This window comes from Danio rerio, chromosome 21, assembly GCF_049306965.1.
Source record: "Danio rerio strain Tuebingen ecotype United States chromosome 21, GRCz12tu, whole genome shotgun sequence".
Taxonomy (NCBI): domain Eukaryota; kingdom Metazoa; phylum Chordata; class Actinopteri; order Cypriniformes; family Danionidae; genus Danio; species Danio rerio.
Window position 1 is genome coordinate 43,880,004 of NC_133196.1, and position 17,721 is coordinate 43,897,724.

The 17,721-nt window shown below is 37.3% G+C and overlaps 1 protein-coding gene across 2 annotated transcripts; it reads right to left on the reverse strand.

The window, feature by feature from the left end:
- Positions 1-777: 777 nt before the first annotated feature.
- On the reverse strand, positions 778-16,143 carry pcyt1bb (phosphate cytidylyltransferase 1B, choline b). 2 transcript variants are annotated; one of them, XM_068215882.1, is made up of 8 exons: positions 15,954-16,143; positions 10,893-10,992; positions 10,335-10,451; positions 10,055-10,206; positions 6,813-6,891; positions 6,584-6,726; positions 6,246-6,434; positions 778-4,792 (listed from the first exon to the last, which is right to left on the reverse strand). In XM_068215882.1, exons 1-8 carry the CDS (start codon positions 16,053-16,055, stop codon positions 4,595-4,597), a joined length of 1,080 nt encoding a protein of 359 aa, XP_068071983.1. In that variant the 5' UTR covers positions 16,056-16,143; the 3' UTR covers positions 778-4,594.
- Between the last annotated feature and the right edge of the window lie 1,578 nt (positions 16,144-17,721).

Consider the following 17,721-nt stretch of genomic DNA (forward strand, 5'->3'; position numbering starts at 1 on the left):
TTTAATAATGTTCTACCTAATTTGTTTGTTTAAATTCAGCCCAAATAAAGTGTTTACAAAATTAGTAAATCCAAGGAATCATCTTTGAATAAGTTTTTTTCAGTGTAGGAAACTCTCAAATGCTTTCAGGGAAAAAAAGTTAATCAAGCTGTAGAATGGCCAATCCAATCACCTGACTTGAATCCAATACTAATTAAAGATCAGATTTGATGAACGAGACCCACAGAACATCGATTTTTACACCTTTTGACATTCGTGACTTTATTTTCCATATTAGAGGCATCTTTAAGCTGCCATCACAAAAAAAAAATCCTTTTATAAAAGTATTTAATAAGTTTTAGTAGTTCAGAAGGCCATTTTATTGTTATTAGATTTTTTTGTTTTGTTTTGTTTGTATTGTTTGGGTTTATACCAAAATCTGGTTCAATTTCATGCCAACAGCTCTTTCAGAAATGTTTAATACCTATTTTCCCCACTGTATTTACAGTTTTATGACACTTTGGCATCACTAAACAAAAAAATTACACTTAAAAGAACAATACCAAAAAATCAAATTTGAACTGTAAAAATCCGTATTTATCATTTAACAACCAATTTACAGATTATCAAAAAATATATATTTAAATTAGTAATTATATATATATATATATATATATATATATATATATATATATATATATATATATATATATATATATATATATATATATATATATATATATATATATAATATTTAAATTAAATATTTAAATTAAGTAAATTATTATACAGACCCCACACATTTGAACAGATGGATTTAATAGAATTAAATCACAGATCTACTGGAAAATAATGAAAAAGCAGAACTAGCACAAGCACTTTAATGTGAATTTTAGATCCAGATTAAGCATAAAAGAGTATATTATGCTTTTTAGAGAAATTATATGATCCCATGGCTGGGGTGGTAAGTGGATAATATGTTCAATGTGTGTAATAAGTGAAACTCGTCATATTCTTAATGCCTAATACATAAGCTTAACATTAAATAGGTCATTTGTTTTTATGTTTCTTATGCAGTGATGGCACACCGTAAATTGCACTGTGCTTCTTAAACTAACCAGTACATCAAAATATTGTACTACATTAGATCAGTGGTACATCTTTCATTGCATTCAGAAACAGAGCAGCATTTAATACATAATTTCTAAATATTTCATATAACTATTTAATACAAGGGTGATAATTATGACCACAGAGTTATAATATTCAATCTGAAGGTCTGTTTACATCGAAGATAAATATAATGTTAACAGTAAAGTTTTACTAATGGCTCTAATTCTTTTAGAATAGAGAAGCTCACACAATAATTATAATGATATCAGCTTGTGGTGTTAGATTAAAGGCACAGTATGTCATTTTGGCCACCAGAGGGCGCGTATTCACAACAAGCAAAGCTGTAGTCTGATGACGCTGAGTGTGGAATCATGGGGTTGTGGTCTTCATTGCATCCTATGGGACTCGAAATCATGTTCATGTATGAGCTAAAATATGCGTTAAAGCATTTATTATGCCACAGACAGCCACTTACGGTTCTTCTAGTTGTGATCATGTTGAGAAGCAGCAGTTTCTAATAAAAAACACAACAAAATTTAAAGCAACTTTGGTGTTTCCTAGTTTTCTATGAAATCGTGAATCAAGGGTGTATGATGTCATAATCATAGCTATGCTGGACACGGTCTGTGTGTCTAGTTAATGTTGCTTATTTCTCTGGATTTGTGTCATGGTTTATGGGTCTGTGTGTTCTTCCTGTATGTTATGTGTTATGACGTATGTGTTGTGGTGTGCATGCGTGCGTGGGTGGGTGTGTCTGTTTATCTTTTCATGGTAGAGTGCATTCCGATCAGTTGACCTAATCAGAGGGTCCCAGCTAAATATTTGTGGGCTATTTAACAGTCTGTGTTTCACTGCTGGTTATCAGTCCGTTGTTGTTTTCATGTTCCTGTCAGTGTAATGTTCAGGTTTTCTCTAGACCAGTGGTTCTCAAACTGTGGTAGTGGTACACGGGCTTCCTTCTAGTGGTACGTGGGGTCATATGTACATGCTACATATATTTAAAAATTTATTAAAAACGATTTATATATGAACATGATGACATTTAGCGTATATTTCTAAGGTCCAGGCAATATTTCTAGGTGTTGATAATTTGGCTACTATATGTAAATACTTTACATTTAAGTACTACAGTTTTTTATTTTACTTTTTACACATTTTACAACATTTTAATTTAAATGTTGACAATTTATTTTTTTATTTGTTTGTTTGATTGTTTGTTTTTACATATAAGCACAGTGCAGTGTTAATGTTCAGACTATTTATAATGTTTAAAGTGGCTGAAAATAATAAATATTCTTAATAATAGGAATTAATCTTCCACATTTTTGAACTGTGCAGAGCTGTAGCTGCTTTATTGCGCCTGCTACGCTACTGTATTTCAATACTGCTTTTTATGGTTGGTACTTGGAGAGACAATTTTTTTCTGAGTTGGTACTTGATGAAAAAGGTTTGATGCGGTTGTTGCTAGAGCGGATACGTTTGCGGCCGGAAGTTAACGCAAATTATTTCTATTATTTATCAAATTTCTCATTTGTTGTATTTTAATAACGTCTACCCCCACCACAACCCTAAACCCAACCGTCACAGTAATGTAAAAACTGTAGTTGTACCGAGTATTAGTTATGTTATCTATTAAATTACCCAATAAAATGTTTTTTTTAAAGCCTATCCCCACCCCAACCCTCATAGTACTGTAAAAATATTAATTATTGTTATACAGTGTCATAAATAAATGCTGCTTTATTAATGTGCATATCGCACTTCCGGCCGGCCGCATATCCGATCTAGACTTTACCGTTTGATGCTGCGTTTACACCAGACGCGGAACGCGCGTCAAGCGCAAGTGATTTACGTTAAGTCAATGCAAACACGCAAATAGACATCCTGTGGCGTGATACGAGTGAATGGAGTGGTGCGAATGACACGAATTGCGCGGTGCGAATGGCGCGATACGTGCGAATGGAGTGGCGCGAATTAAGCGTTTTACGCTTGACGCACTTAACACGCGTTTTGCGCGAATCGGTCGAGTTCGAAAATCAGAACTTCAGCGGAATCAGGAGCTTGCTCTTGTGGGGGCGTGATTGTGACGTATCGCCTGTTGTTGGAGTCCCGAGGGAAATCCTCCAACCAACACCGACCAAAAGTTCATCAAACTGGGCTCGGCTCAGTCAGACCAACACTGAAAGCCTCCGTCATCCAGGTTAAGTTTCTGGAGGAGTTTATGAGCTCATGGAGCTGGATGCACCTAGTGGACCTAGAATCTAGTGGACTCAGACACGACCCTAAACGTATCGACGCTGTTTTTCAGCCTTCATAAAGCACATAAACACTGTTATTTTCTTCATACAATTCATGTTAACCATTTAGCAACTAAGCTACATTCACCGGGCAGACAGAAGCTCTGTCCATCACGCGAATCAGCGTCTGTTCTGAAGTGAATTTGACGCACGAATGAAGCGGGGTTTGACGCGCGAATGAAGCGAGTAAACTTAAATGTTCATGCGGCTATTTACGTGCGATTTATTCGCGCGTTCTACGTCTGGTGTGAATGCAGCATGAGAACCACTGCTCTAGACCAGGGGTGGCCAACCCTGTTCCTGGAGAGCCACCTTCCTGCAGATTTCAGTTGCTACCCATATCAAACACACCTGAACCAATTAGTTAGGACCTGAACACCTTGTGATAATTACAGGCAGGTGTGTTTGATAAGGGTTGCAACTGAAATCTGCAGGAAGGTAGATCTCCAGGAACAGGGTTGGCCACCCCTGCTCTAGACCATTAGATGGTGTGTTCATTTGGACCTGTGGTAACTCTCTGTCCTGGACATTTTACTAGTCTTTTTATCCTTTTGAGCACTTTAAGACTTATATTCACTGTTGCACTTTAAACTGTCGTTCATTAACAGTTGTATTCTCTCTGTTTCTTACTTGACAATTTGAACATTCTAAGAATCATTTGGGATAATGCAAGCGCATAAATCAGCAAAATATACAACATAGTTTTTAGTTTTTTTGCGTATTTTTTATGATACAATATTACATATTGTCTTTTTAACAGAAGTGTAAACAGTGTGACACCAATATATATTATTAAGTTAATCAGCTAAACTAGCCAGTTCTTTATATTGATCCTGTTTTATCATATTTCTTTTAGATGAACGTGTTATTAAACGGTCAAATCAAATAACTATTTTGACATTAGTTTGTATATGACAGACATTTCATCTTTGGTGGTTCCTTTGATGGCAACTTTAACCATATTTAACAAAGACTTAAATAATAAGTTGTACAGAATACAGAAGTTTGTTGCACACAGCCCCCATTCCCACTGAAACGGCTGGATTTTGCCTCCCCAAAAAAATTGGCAGAGAAACAGTAAATGTGACCACTAATTTTTGAACACATCTTCTGCAAAATTAGGAGGTAAGTCTGGATCTTTGAGACCTCTGTTATCTCAGAATTGTTGTAGATCTCAATTTGTTATTTAATCTGCCATTGTGGATCTACTTGTCCCCCTCGTCACCATCACTGCTGCTGATGGAGGCTTCTTTGGGTGGTGGTGAGCGGAAGCGGAGAAGGGGCCAGTGGCTGTCGGGTGATGTAGAGCGTCCTCTGGTGGGACTGGAGCTGGGGGATGTACTCGGAGACTGATAAGGAGACAGAGCCTGGAGAACACGGCCACTTCGCTCCTGAATCATGTGCTGCAGAACACAAAGCAAGTCAGTTTGAAAAATTGGAGAAAAACTTGAAAATAGCTCCATTTCATGTCATTCAGGCCTATTTGAAGATATGCTTACAGGAATAACAATTGCTATTTGAGCATATTTCATGATCTACATATATTCTATATTAAGAGGCTCAGTGCTTAGCACTGTTGCCTCACAGCAAGAAGGCCACTGGTTCAACTGGCCAGACCAGTTGGCATTTCTGTGTGCATGTTGGTGGATGAGGAGCAGGCCTGTGCAGAGACTGTCCAAAAGGCATGTGCAGGGTAAATTTTCTGAAAAGGGCGGGGTGGGGGGGTTGTTGTCGTCGTCGTTGCGCGCGCGTACTGAAGAGCGGTGTTGTAGCGCATGTACTCAAGAGCGGTATTGTCGTGCGCCTACTGAAGGGCAGGGGGGTGTCGCGGGGGCACTTTTGATCATTTTGGAAGGGCACTTTCTATCCAAGACTAAAAAGGGCATGTGCACTGCACAGGTTGAGCCCTATGTGTGCACGTGCCTGATAAGGAGATTCCCCCATATGTGTGGAAAGCGCTTTGAGTGCCCTGAAAAGCGCTATATAAATGTAAGTAATTATTATTATTATTATTATTATTATTATTATTATGTTCTACCTGGGTTTGCGTGGGTTTTTTCCACAGTACAAAGACATGCGCTATAGGTAAATTGAGTAAATTAAATTGGCCATAGTGTGTGTGTGTGTTTGTGTGTCAATGTGTAAGTGCTGTTTCCCAGTACTGGGTTGCAGCTAGAAGTGCATCCACTGCATAAAACATACGCTGGAATTGTTGGCGGTTCATTTTGTTGTGGCGACCCCAGATAAATAGCCGAGGAAAAATGAATGACGAATGAATTGAGACTTTTGAAAAAGGAAAATGATGAGAAGTAGAGAACACTTAAAGGTCCTGTTAACACAAACACAAGTATTTTCAAAACTGCAGGGGGGATTTTTTTCGGAAACTCCATAGCTGCATCCGAAGCCGCATACTTCCATACTATACTGTACGCTAAAATCAGTATGCGAGCCGAGTAGTATGTCCGAATTCATAGAATTCGAAAATCAGTATGCGAGAAGTACCCGGATGACTTACTACTTCCGGCGAGATTCTGGAGTGCGCATCCCATGCACAGAGTGAACAGAGCAGCGCAGCCTGGGTTCTTAAGGAAAGTCTTCACGAGGAAAAGTGCTAGAATGCCGATTCGGGGAATCACAGCGGATTATAAAGGAGAGGGTGGGCTCCTAATCGCGAGCTGTGATTTGTCCGTCCTCAGACAGACGTGGTGTAATTGGTGCTTCCACAGTCTGTCACGCCTGAGGCGTTTCCCATAGTGAGGTACCGAGCGAATAAGTAACCTTACAAGTAACCTAGCGTTCTACTAGCACAACATGACCAAAACTAATCCCTTACGTACAAAAATATCCCTTACTTACCCAGGCTTTATCTGGACCGAACAGTTCCAGGAAGTTTCCAATGAACTCTCGAGATTTCTCCTCCCATTTGTAGATGAGGTCGTGACTCTTCTCTTCAACGCGGTGGACTAAATGTTTGGACTTTTCCTCCACCGTCCTCACCGTCTCCTTCATTCTGTCCACCTGCTGTTGCAGACGATACTTTTTCTCCTGTCAATAAAATGAGTTGAAACCATTCAAATGAAGATGTAAACCCTGTCTTCATTTCCCCTTTCTCAAATCCAGTATTGGGTAAGTTACCTCAAAAAGTCATTCATTACTAATTGCAACCCAACCCAACAAAAAGCACACAATATTACCTTGATGAAGCCAACGTTGAGTTCCCGTGCCGTGTATCCTCTCTGCAGGTTTCGTCTGACGTAGACGTCATAGTCTCGAACGATGCGTGTGATGATGTCAGAGGTAGAGATCCCCTCCGTTCTCTGAGTCGCCACAAACATTCCTTATAAGCCATGTAGAAGAGGTTTGCTTTAATGAGTTCCTGGCCAGTTCTGTAAATGTGTAGTTTGGTTGCTGTGAAGTCTTTACCTGCTTCTTTGATATGTTTGTAGACGTCTTCTGATCCCGCAGAGGTGTATGGGATATCATCATGCGCCACAAAGTCAATCTGAGGACGATGGGAAAATAAAGACATTAGGTACAGTATGACACTATGAAACAGGGATCTTAGGGTGCTTTCACACCTACACTTTTGTTTCGGAACGTATCTCGTTTGCCCAGTTAGCGCGGTTCTATTGGCATATGTGAACAGGGCATTCGCGATCTGTTCCGCGCCAAAGTAATCGCTCCGAGATCGCTTGAATGAGGTGGTCTCGGCTCGATTGAAACAAACCTTGGAGCGGTTCGGTTGCAGTGAGAAAGCGATCCGATCCGAGCGCGGTTATATCACAGTGTTTTATGGATATGTAATGGGCATACGGCTATATAAAGAGAGAATTATGAGTAGGGCGGGAAGTTTCGCGAGTCTCCGGATGCCCGGAAACGAGTGATGATCTCCCGGCATTCTCGTGTCTCCCTCCCGGTCCTCAAATAGGCATCGTCGTGCACCCTTCTCACCCCTCCCCACCGCATCTCTCCTCAGACACATCACGCGCGCGCTCCCTGTCAATCACCACCAAACCACCACCTCTCCTGACAGCTGAGCGGGACTCCGCAAAATAAACCCTGACACTCTGACCAATGTAAGGAGAGTTTACTCACACGTGACTTGTTTTAGCTCTTTTGGTCCGATTAGAAACTTTGCAGTGTGAAAGCGAACCGCTCCAAGAGCAAAGAGCAACAACGTAACAATTGTAATCTCTGTTTCGGAACAACTGAATCGATTCACAGGTGTGAAAGCACCCTAAAACTTTTATGTGAATGAACTGCAATGATTGATCATTTACTGTATACCTCTAGTTACATTTGATTTTTCGAGGATTTATTTTACCATGAATATGGTATGAAGCTAATGCTGCTGTGTCCCAATTTGCACACTTTACATCCTAAATAGTATTTGAAAATAGAATTGGTATGTCCCAAACTGTAGTATGTTGAAAAGGGTATGCCAAAGGTTCCCGGATTGTGTGTTGGATGTGAACTTGATCAGAACTATAAACGTGCGGAAAAATGTAAACAAACTACAAACATAGCCATGGACATGCTAGAGACAAGTAGAGAGGCTTTGGTGAAGTTGCTTGAATGATTATTAAATAATATCCAGCCAACTACAAAATATTTAAATCCCATTTCTCCCCATGAAAGACTTGCGACAGGCAGATTAACCTGCTACTGCATCTCCATGATGTCGAGATGATTGACAGGAGATGTAACTAAGCAACATAACAGTCTGTTAATAAGGAAGTAGTGTGTCCCAAAGTTTGCATATTCTTCTGTTACACACTCAAAAAAGTACATACTTTTAGAGCATTGTATTAGTATGCGAACTGAAATGCGGCACTAAACATTTTACTTTTAATAAATAATTAATAAACTTAATATCAATCAACTTAATAAACTTAATATCAAGTATTACTTGATATGACCTGGTTTCATTTATCTGGTTTCATTTATCACTTTTATGTCAAGCTTTATTGCAGCTCTGTTAAGAGTGTCAGACGGTTTAAGTTTAAAAGAATTTGTAATTCTGGTGATTTTAAAGTTCTATGCAATAAACATGAGAATTTGAGGCATGAATAGCACAAACACATGGATCCATCCTGTCTTGAATCAAGGGATTGGGCTGGTGGTGCAATGGTTTGGGGAATATTCTTGAGACACTGTTTATTGAAACACTACAGTCTACCTGAGTATTCTTTTGTTGACAGTCTCTATCACTTAATGACCATACCTTAATAATATACCGTAAGGTGTAAAATGTACTTAAGAATGTTACCCAGGTGAAAGTATGCTGTACAAATACTGAGTGAAAGTTTTTACTCAATTAAATGGAGAAATGTTTGTTTAAAAACATTCTCTCGAGTAAAAGTAAAAAAGTACCATTTTAAAACTGTACTTGAGTATTAAAAAGTAAAAGTAACAGCAATAATGAAAGGTATATCCTTGTTTGTGTCCAAAAATGAGTACTTTTTGACTGCAAATAAAAATGTAAAGGGGAAAAAGTACTGTTATTTCTTTATAAATGTAATTAATAAAAGTATTCGTTTTTAATTGTACTCAAGTACTCAAATAATCAAAAATGGATAGTTCACCCAAGATAAAATTCTGTCATCATTCACCCACTCTACTTGTTTCAAACATTTATGGGTTACTTTCTTCTGTTGAAAACTAAGCGAAGTTTTTTATAAACAAACTTCAAGTGGATCATACCACAGCTGTCTTAAATCATCAATCATTAACCAGTGGTGGAACGAGTACTGAAAAATCATACTCAAGTAATAGTACCATTACTTGCTTAAAAATGTAGTGCAAGGAGAGTAAAAGTATCTGTTGTAAATATTACTCAAAGTATGAGTAAAAAGTAGCCCTTTCAAAAGTACTCAAAAGTAGTGAGTATTACGCTTTTAAAAGTTGATGCGTTTACATGTAATTTGTGGATGTGTGTAAACGTAACATTCTGTAGTGCATCGAGTTATTGCCCTGCAGGCACACAACATCATAAGACATTAACATTAGGTTAGATTGTCTAACCAGCATCTAAGGACATTGTTATTTGTTCAATAACAACATCACATGATGTTGATATTTGGTTGACTTTAGGTTGTGTTAGAAAGTGACTAAAATCTAATGTCAAGCAAACATCCAACGTCATTTTGGCATCACATGCTCAAACTTCCATGATTTTCATGGAAAAACAAAATGCAACATCCCCATGATACCAGGGTACAACTTCATTCTGACCTCATGTTGAATGAATGATTCATTTTCTTGTCAGCTTAGTCCCTTTATTAATCCGGGGTCGCCACAGCGGAATGAACCGCCAACTTATCCAGCTGTTTTTTAAGCAGCGGATGCCCTTCCAGCCGCAACCCATCTCTGAGAAACATCCACACACACACACACACACACACACACACTCATACACTATGGACAATTTAGCCTACCCAATTCACCTGTACCGCATGTCTTTGGACTGTGGGGGAAACCGGAGCACCCGGAGGAAACCCACACGAACACAGGGAGAACATGCAAACTCCACACAGAAAAACCAACTGAGCCGAGGTTCGAACCAGCGACCTTCTTGCTGTGAGGCGACAGCGCTACCTACTGCACCGCTACGTCGCCCAAAGTACAAAATGTCTTTGTAATAAAAGAAGTGAATATGGATTTACCCTGTGTTTTTTTAGGAATTCAGAAGTAAGAGTCCAGGGAGCGTCACGGACCACCTCGTCCACATAACGACAGTGTATGAGGGCTTCATATCGCTCATCCTCCGTCATGACCGTGTAGCCTTTATACTTGTGCGTCAGGGCATCGCTGCATACTAACAGAGATACACAAAAGGTACAGGGCAGTCATTACTAAGCGTTTGGGACGAGTGACGTGGATGTTTTTGTTTATCTTTTGCAAAACTGCACAGAAAGAGTCTGTACTGGTGTCAGTGTGACCTACCGCCAACAATCAGTTGTGTGTTTGGGAACAAATTCTTGGCCTGCATCAGAGCTCGTGCGTGACCCGAATGGAAGAGGTCAAATATTCCATCGGCGTACACTCGGACTGGCCGTTGAGCTGCACAAAAACAAACGACATGTACTTTCAATTTTGATTCAGCATTTTTCATTTATTCATTCATTTTCTTTTGGGCTTAGTCCCTATATTTATTTGAGGTCACCACAGTGGAATGAACCGCCAAATTATCCAGCATTTGTTTTACTCAGCGGATGCCCTTCCAGCTGCAACCCATCACTGGGAAACATTCATACACACTCATTCACCCTCATACATTATGGACAATTTAGCCTATTAACCTGTACTGCATGTCTTTGGACTGTGGGGGAAACCGGAGCGCCCGGAGGAAACCCACGTGAACGTGGAGAAAACATGCAAACTCCACATAGAAACGTCAGCTGACCCAGCCGAGGCTAAAACCAGCACCACTGCTCGCCTGATACACCATTTAATGTCAAAATATTTCATCTTCACTTTGTCACACTTAATAGTTTCTCTCACCTGGAGTGCCACGCCGAGCCTGGGCTAAAGTCACTTTTTCTTGAGGGGTGTCTGAGGCGCTGCCCGATCGATTAGCAAAAATAGCTGGTTCCCTCAGAGCCTGTCAGAGAAATATTGACTCTTAGGATGAACAGTAAGAAAATAATTGACATTAGGTCACATGAAGCACATTTACTGCATCGTTTATTGAGCAGAACTGCAGAAATTAACAGGATTCTGTCTTTTCTTGATTAAATGGGTTCAATCATTTATTTATTCATTCATTTATTTTCCTTAGTCTCTTATTTATCAAGCCAAGGGTCGCCATGGTGAAATTAACCGCCAACTATTCATTATATAGTATATATTCAGATGCAACCCAGTACTGGGAAGCACCCATACACTCTCACATATTTGCACTCACTCATACACTATGGCCAATTTTTGATTACCCAATTCACCAGTACCGCATGTCTTAAGACTGGGGGAGAAACCAGAGCGAACACAGGGAGAACATGCAAATTCCACACTGGAATGCCAGCTGGCCCAGCCAGGATTCGAACCAGCAACCTTCTTGCTGTGAGATGACAGTGCTAACCACTGAGCCATCATGCTACCATTAAAGGGTTCATCCCCCCCAAAATGAAATGTATTCATCATTACATTAATCCAAACTTATATTTGTTCACCTTCTAGACCCAAGAGAATGAGCTCTATTTTGACGGTCCATGCGCAGAGCGCAAAACGCAGGGCGCAAACGCTTTCAGGGCGTGTCAGAATGTATTTTTGCTAATTTAAGGACGGGAAAATCCGCTTTGCGCCATGGCGCATGGTCTAAAAGGTTTGAGTTTATTTTCTTAATGCATTGTAGGTGTGTTTTGAGAATAAACCAATCAGAGTCTCATCTCCCATTCCCTTTAAGAGCCAGCTGCGTCGCGCCATAAGCGCATTCGCTATTTACAGGACGTAAAGTAAGTTCACTTTCGCTTTTGCTCTCGTGGATAGGGAGACCTCAATTAGCCTATAAATAATTAATTTCGTTTGTTAAGAGCAAAGATTTGTTTCAAAACTATTTCTAAATTCAGTTCTAATTTCCAGCAAACGAATAAATGATTAATAATAACAAAGTGTGGTCAAAATACTGAGTTATTTCCAAATACACATGCTGTGCCCCATATGGTCTAAAACCTCACTGGTGGACAAATCTAAGCTTGTTTTGATAAAACAAATATAAAAATGGATATAATAAATAATGCTGCTAATAATAATAACATTATACAAAAGCAAATTGAATGAACTGAAAAAGCCTCCCGAGATGAAGAAAGTAAAGCAGTGGTTTTTAAATCTTCATGTAGGCTAGAAATTAACATGGTTTGTAATATTTTAATCATTTATATTTATATCCTATATATATCCTTATTTTATATATATATATATATATATATATATATATATATATATATATATATATATATATATATATATATATATATATATATATCCCTAATATATCTTTTTCATATGTAAAGATATTTGCGTATTGCTCTGCATCTTGTGTGTAGTGTGTAAGACAGGCGCACTTTGCGCCAGACAATAGACCGACTTTGTTCTGGTCTAAAGATCAGACTATTTACAGTTTCTCAAAATAGCAACGCGCCAAAACACGCCTGCTTTTTTAGACCAGAACGCCTATGGGCGCACATTTGAGCGCAAATGCATTTGCTATTTAAACAGTGTGGGACAACACCTCAAAATGACCCTTGCACCGAGCTAAAAGTAGCAAAATACTATTGCGCCGCACCGCTCCTTGCGCCACATTGCGCTGGGTGTATGATAGGGCCCAATATGTTCTAGATCAAAACTGTTCACTAAAAGTCTGATCACCCAAAAATCTGAATCTTCAAAACTTTCATTAAGAGTCAAACACATGGGTTCATATGTATTGAGATGTTTAAAAGATGCAAAAAATAGGCATGAAAAATGCATATGACCACTTTATGACCACCAAGAAATCACGATTCACCAAATCTTTCCTACTAAAATTTGATCTCTTTAAAATACAGAAATAGAGCAAATATAAGCAAAAATCTATGCAAAATGGATATTCTCTTGTCAGCCCTACATTATGCAGGTTATATAGTTATGTTCAATTTACTATACAATATTATTATTATACAATATCATTTTGGGCGAAGCAGTGGCGCAGTAGGTAGTGCTGTCGCCTCACAGCAAGAAGGTCGCTGGTTCGAGCCTCGGCTCAGTTGGCGTTTCTGTGTGGAGTTTGCATGTTCTCCCTGCGTTTCCTCCGGGTGCTCCGGTTTCCCCCACAGTCCAAAGACATGTGGTACAGGTGAATTGGGTAGGCTAAATTGTCCGTAGTGTATGAGTGTGTGTGTGTGGATGTTTCCCAGAGATGGGTTGCGTCTGGAAGGGCATCCGCTGCGTAAAAACTTGCTGGATAAATTGGCGGTTCGTTCTGCTGTGGCGACCCCGGATTAATAAAGAATGAATTATTAATAAAGAATGAACAATATCATTTTATTATACATTTGTAGATTAGAGTTGACCTTAATATAGTCCAAGTGTATATGCAGGCATTGTAAATTCAGTGAAATATAGGCAAATATTTATAACATTTTTTGTCATGGAATCTCTAGCATGCTTGCTTGATACAGTACGTGAGACCCAATTAGGGTTTTTTGTGTTTCATGGCATTTCTGAGCTTAATATTATTAATACAATCTCATATCAATCCACAATAGATAAAACACTAATTGTAAAGAGAAACAGTTATTAACCTTCAATAAACAGACACAGTATGAGTATTTAACTACTGGACCCCAATCACTTAAGCAATAAGCATTTTACACTTTTGTGACTTGATGCACTTTTTAGACGCTCCCTTAATAAAACTGTAAACTGAATGACTTAGATTACTTACAGTTATTTAGTGCATTCGTAAAAGAGCTTACTTTATATATATATAAAAGATATGCAAGGAAAAAGAACACCACAAAACAACGAAGAGAAAAAAGAAGAAGAAAAAAAGCTCAGATTACTTAATACAGATCCCACATAAAACAGATCAGAAAAGGGGCTAAAACATCATTTATTCCAGTTTCATAATATATTTATAACATACAAATATATTAAAATTTGCTTCCAGAAAAAAAGTTTTAATTAATTGGATTGGTGATAAATCTCCATCACATAAAGGTTGGCACAAGATCATTTTTTGAGTTGATTCCCCTGGATCTTACCCATGTTTTACACAAAAAAAACTAAATAAAAAAATAAAAAAGTTTAGACTCCATATTTGGATTATTTGGAACCTAGTCTTTGCCCTATCGTGCTAAAAAGAATATTATAACTATATTATTATATGAAAAAAAATTATGTTTTAGCCCCTTTTCTGATCTGTTTAATGTGGGATCTGTATTAAGTAATCTGAGCTTTTTTTCTTACTTTTTTCTCTTCGTTGTTTTGTGGAGTTCTTTTTCCTTGCTTATCTTTTGAAAAGGTTTTGTTATGTCTGTATTGAAGAGATCCAATAAACATAATTATATATATATATATATATATATATATATATATATATATATATATATATATATATATATATATATTTACGAATGCACTAAATAACTGTAATCTAAGTCATTCAATGGTGAATTTACAGTTTTATTAAGGGAGCGTCTAAAAAGTGCATCAAGTCACAAAAGTGTAAATAAAATGCTTATTGCTTAAGTGATTGGGGTCCAGTTGTTAAATACTCATACTGTGTCTGTTTATTGAAGGTTAATAACTGTTTCTCTTTACACTTTGTGTTTTATGTATTGTGAATTGATATGAGATTGTATTTATAATTCATATCTGATTATAAATAGCATTATAATTATATTTACACGTAATATACCACCTATATAAATAATATATATATATATATATATATATATATATATATATATATATATATATATATATATATATATATATATATATATACTCATCTTTATTTTATTTAGTTTATAAATAAATTTCTATTTGTTTATAACTTAATTTGTTTTGCTTACTTATTCAGTGAAGTTCTAAACTGTAAGAATCCGGTGCTCCACCCTATAGAGCTTAGGTCAGGACAAAGCCTAAGAGGGCAGGGGGTGCTACACACACAATCATACATATATATATATATATATATATATATATATATATATATATATATATATATATATATATATATATATATATATATATATATATATATATATATATATAATACAAACCTACACCAATGACTTTTTTTAGGTGAAAACTTTTAGCATTTGCATTGAACTGCTCATATACACATATTTTAGTACAGGAACTTTTTGTACAAAAAAAAATAAATTACTTTTACCAGCTGAATGTCAAATTCAATGTTTTCTTAGTGATCTAATCCTCTCTGAAGTGTGATAAGTGGCGCTGCACATTAGCTCTTGGTAAATAGACAGGTGTTCGATACATGCGCCTGAGTGAGTGTGTATCTGCGCACACTCAATAATCTATGATGTTGTAATAATGTTGCCCTTTGAACCATCAGCTGTTCAGGAGGAAACCCCTCCGAGGGCCACTTTCGGACAGATAGAATCACACCACACCACTGCTTAACTGATCTCAATGCTGGAAATGAACTACAGGATATAAAATAATAATAATTGCGTGACTGCAATTGAGGAAGGGCGGGCATGTACCTGTACCGTGTACTCAGATAACCAACTACAGAGGTTGACATGAGAAATGCCAGTGATGGAAAGCCACATGCTGCTCTTTGGTTTCAAATTATTTCCATCTAAAGCTTTTGCGGTGCATAATGGGTGATTAAATAACTTTATATCATACTGACACAAATCATTAGGTTGATGCTTCTAGTATATTTTTTACATTTCCTAATATAACATGGGCACAGATATATCACTTTATTTTATTTACTTTTTCTCAGGAGTCAAGAATATTTTAGAGAAAGCAGAACTTAAAGCTGGAGTGAAAGACAAACACATCCTTTCAGTTGCTGGAATCGCTGCCTAAACATTTGTTCAAACTGACCTTTATAGGTGGCCGCTTGCGTTGCTGTTGTTGCTGTGCTTGAACTCCTCCTCGAGCAGTACGACCATTACCACGAGATCCGTTTCGTCTCCGCTTCGCCATGATTTAAGTCTACTCTCCCAGGCTTTTGGCTTTGCACTGGTTGCACTCGACAGATGTGTGAGAAGCCTTTGATTTCTTTCCTGTAACTGATAACTGGCCAGTCTCAATGACCCTATAGTGACGAGGCAAAGGAGCAAAGGTTGTGTTTTGCGTGACTGAAATAGTTTTCAGACACATTCAAATGAGATTTTAATGACAATTAAATGGTTTTTAAGATTGTGTTCATTTGTGTCAGATTACCAGAGGGAGACAGGTGTAAAATATAATCTAAATGGATAGTTCACACAAAAATTATATATGCTTGTCGGCTTAGTCCCTTTATTAATCTGGGGTCGCCACAGTGGAATGAATTGCCAACTTATCCAGCAAGTTTTTACGCAGCGGATGCCTTTCCAGCCGCAACCCATCTCTGGGGAAAAAAATAAAAATAAAATATATATATATATATATATATATCAGGCGTGTCCAAACTACGGCCCGCGGGCCATCTGCGGCCCGCAATCAGTTTTGTGGTGGCCCGCGAGGCTTTTTATAAATAATAATAGAATCTGGCCCGCTATACAAAAATGAACGTAATTCAATAAATAACCACCGGGTGTCGCTATTACATGCATTCAATTAAGCAGTAGTTCTTGTTATGATCTATCTATCTATCTATCTATCTATCTATCTATCTATCTATCTATCTATCTATCTATCTATCTATCTATCTATCTATCTATCTATCTGTCTGTCTGTCTGTCTGTCTGTCTGTCTGTCTGTCTGTCTGTCTGTCTGTCTGTCTGTCTGTCTGTCTGTCTGTCTGTCTGTCTGTCTGTCTGTCTGTCTGTCTACACACAGTTGAAGTCTGAATTATTAGCCCCTCTTCGATTTATTTCTTCTTTTTTAAATATTTCCCAAATGATGTTTAACAGAGCAAGAACATTTTTACAGTATGTCTGAAAATTTTTTTTTTTTTGCAGAAAGACTTTTGTTTTATTTCGACTAGAATAAAAAGCGGTTTAAATTTTTTTATGAACCATTTTAAGGTCAAAATTATTAGCCCCTTAAGTCTTCAGAACAAACCATTGTTATGAAATAACTTGCCTAATTACCTTAACTTGACTAGTTAACTTTATTAACCTAGTTAAGCCTTTAAATGACACTTTAAGCTGTATAAAAGTGTCTTAAAAATATCTAGTCAAATATTATTTACTGTCATCATGGCAAAGATAAAATAAATCAGTTATTAGAGATGAGTTATTAAAACTATTATGTTTAGAAATGTGTGGAAAAAAATCTTCTCTCCGTTAAACAGAAATTGGCGACAAAATAAATGGGGGCTAATAATTTAGGGGGGCTAACAATTCTGACTTCAACTGTATATATATATATATATATATATATATATATATATATATATATGTCTGTGTCTGTGTCTGTGTCTGTGTGATGTATGTAAAATTTGGCCCGCAACAACGTTTGTTTTTTTGCATCTGGCCCTCGGCCTAAAAAGTTTGGACACCCCTGATATATATATATATATATATATATATATATATATATATATATATATATATATATACATAATCCTATCCATATGCTAGCACCATCATAACCTTTAATAACCTACTACCTCACCTACATTATATATGTCAAAGTCATCATTTAATCAATTCATTTCAAT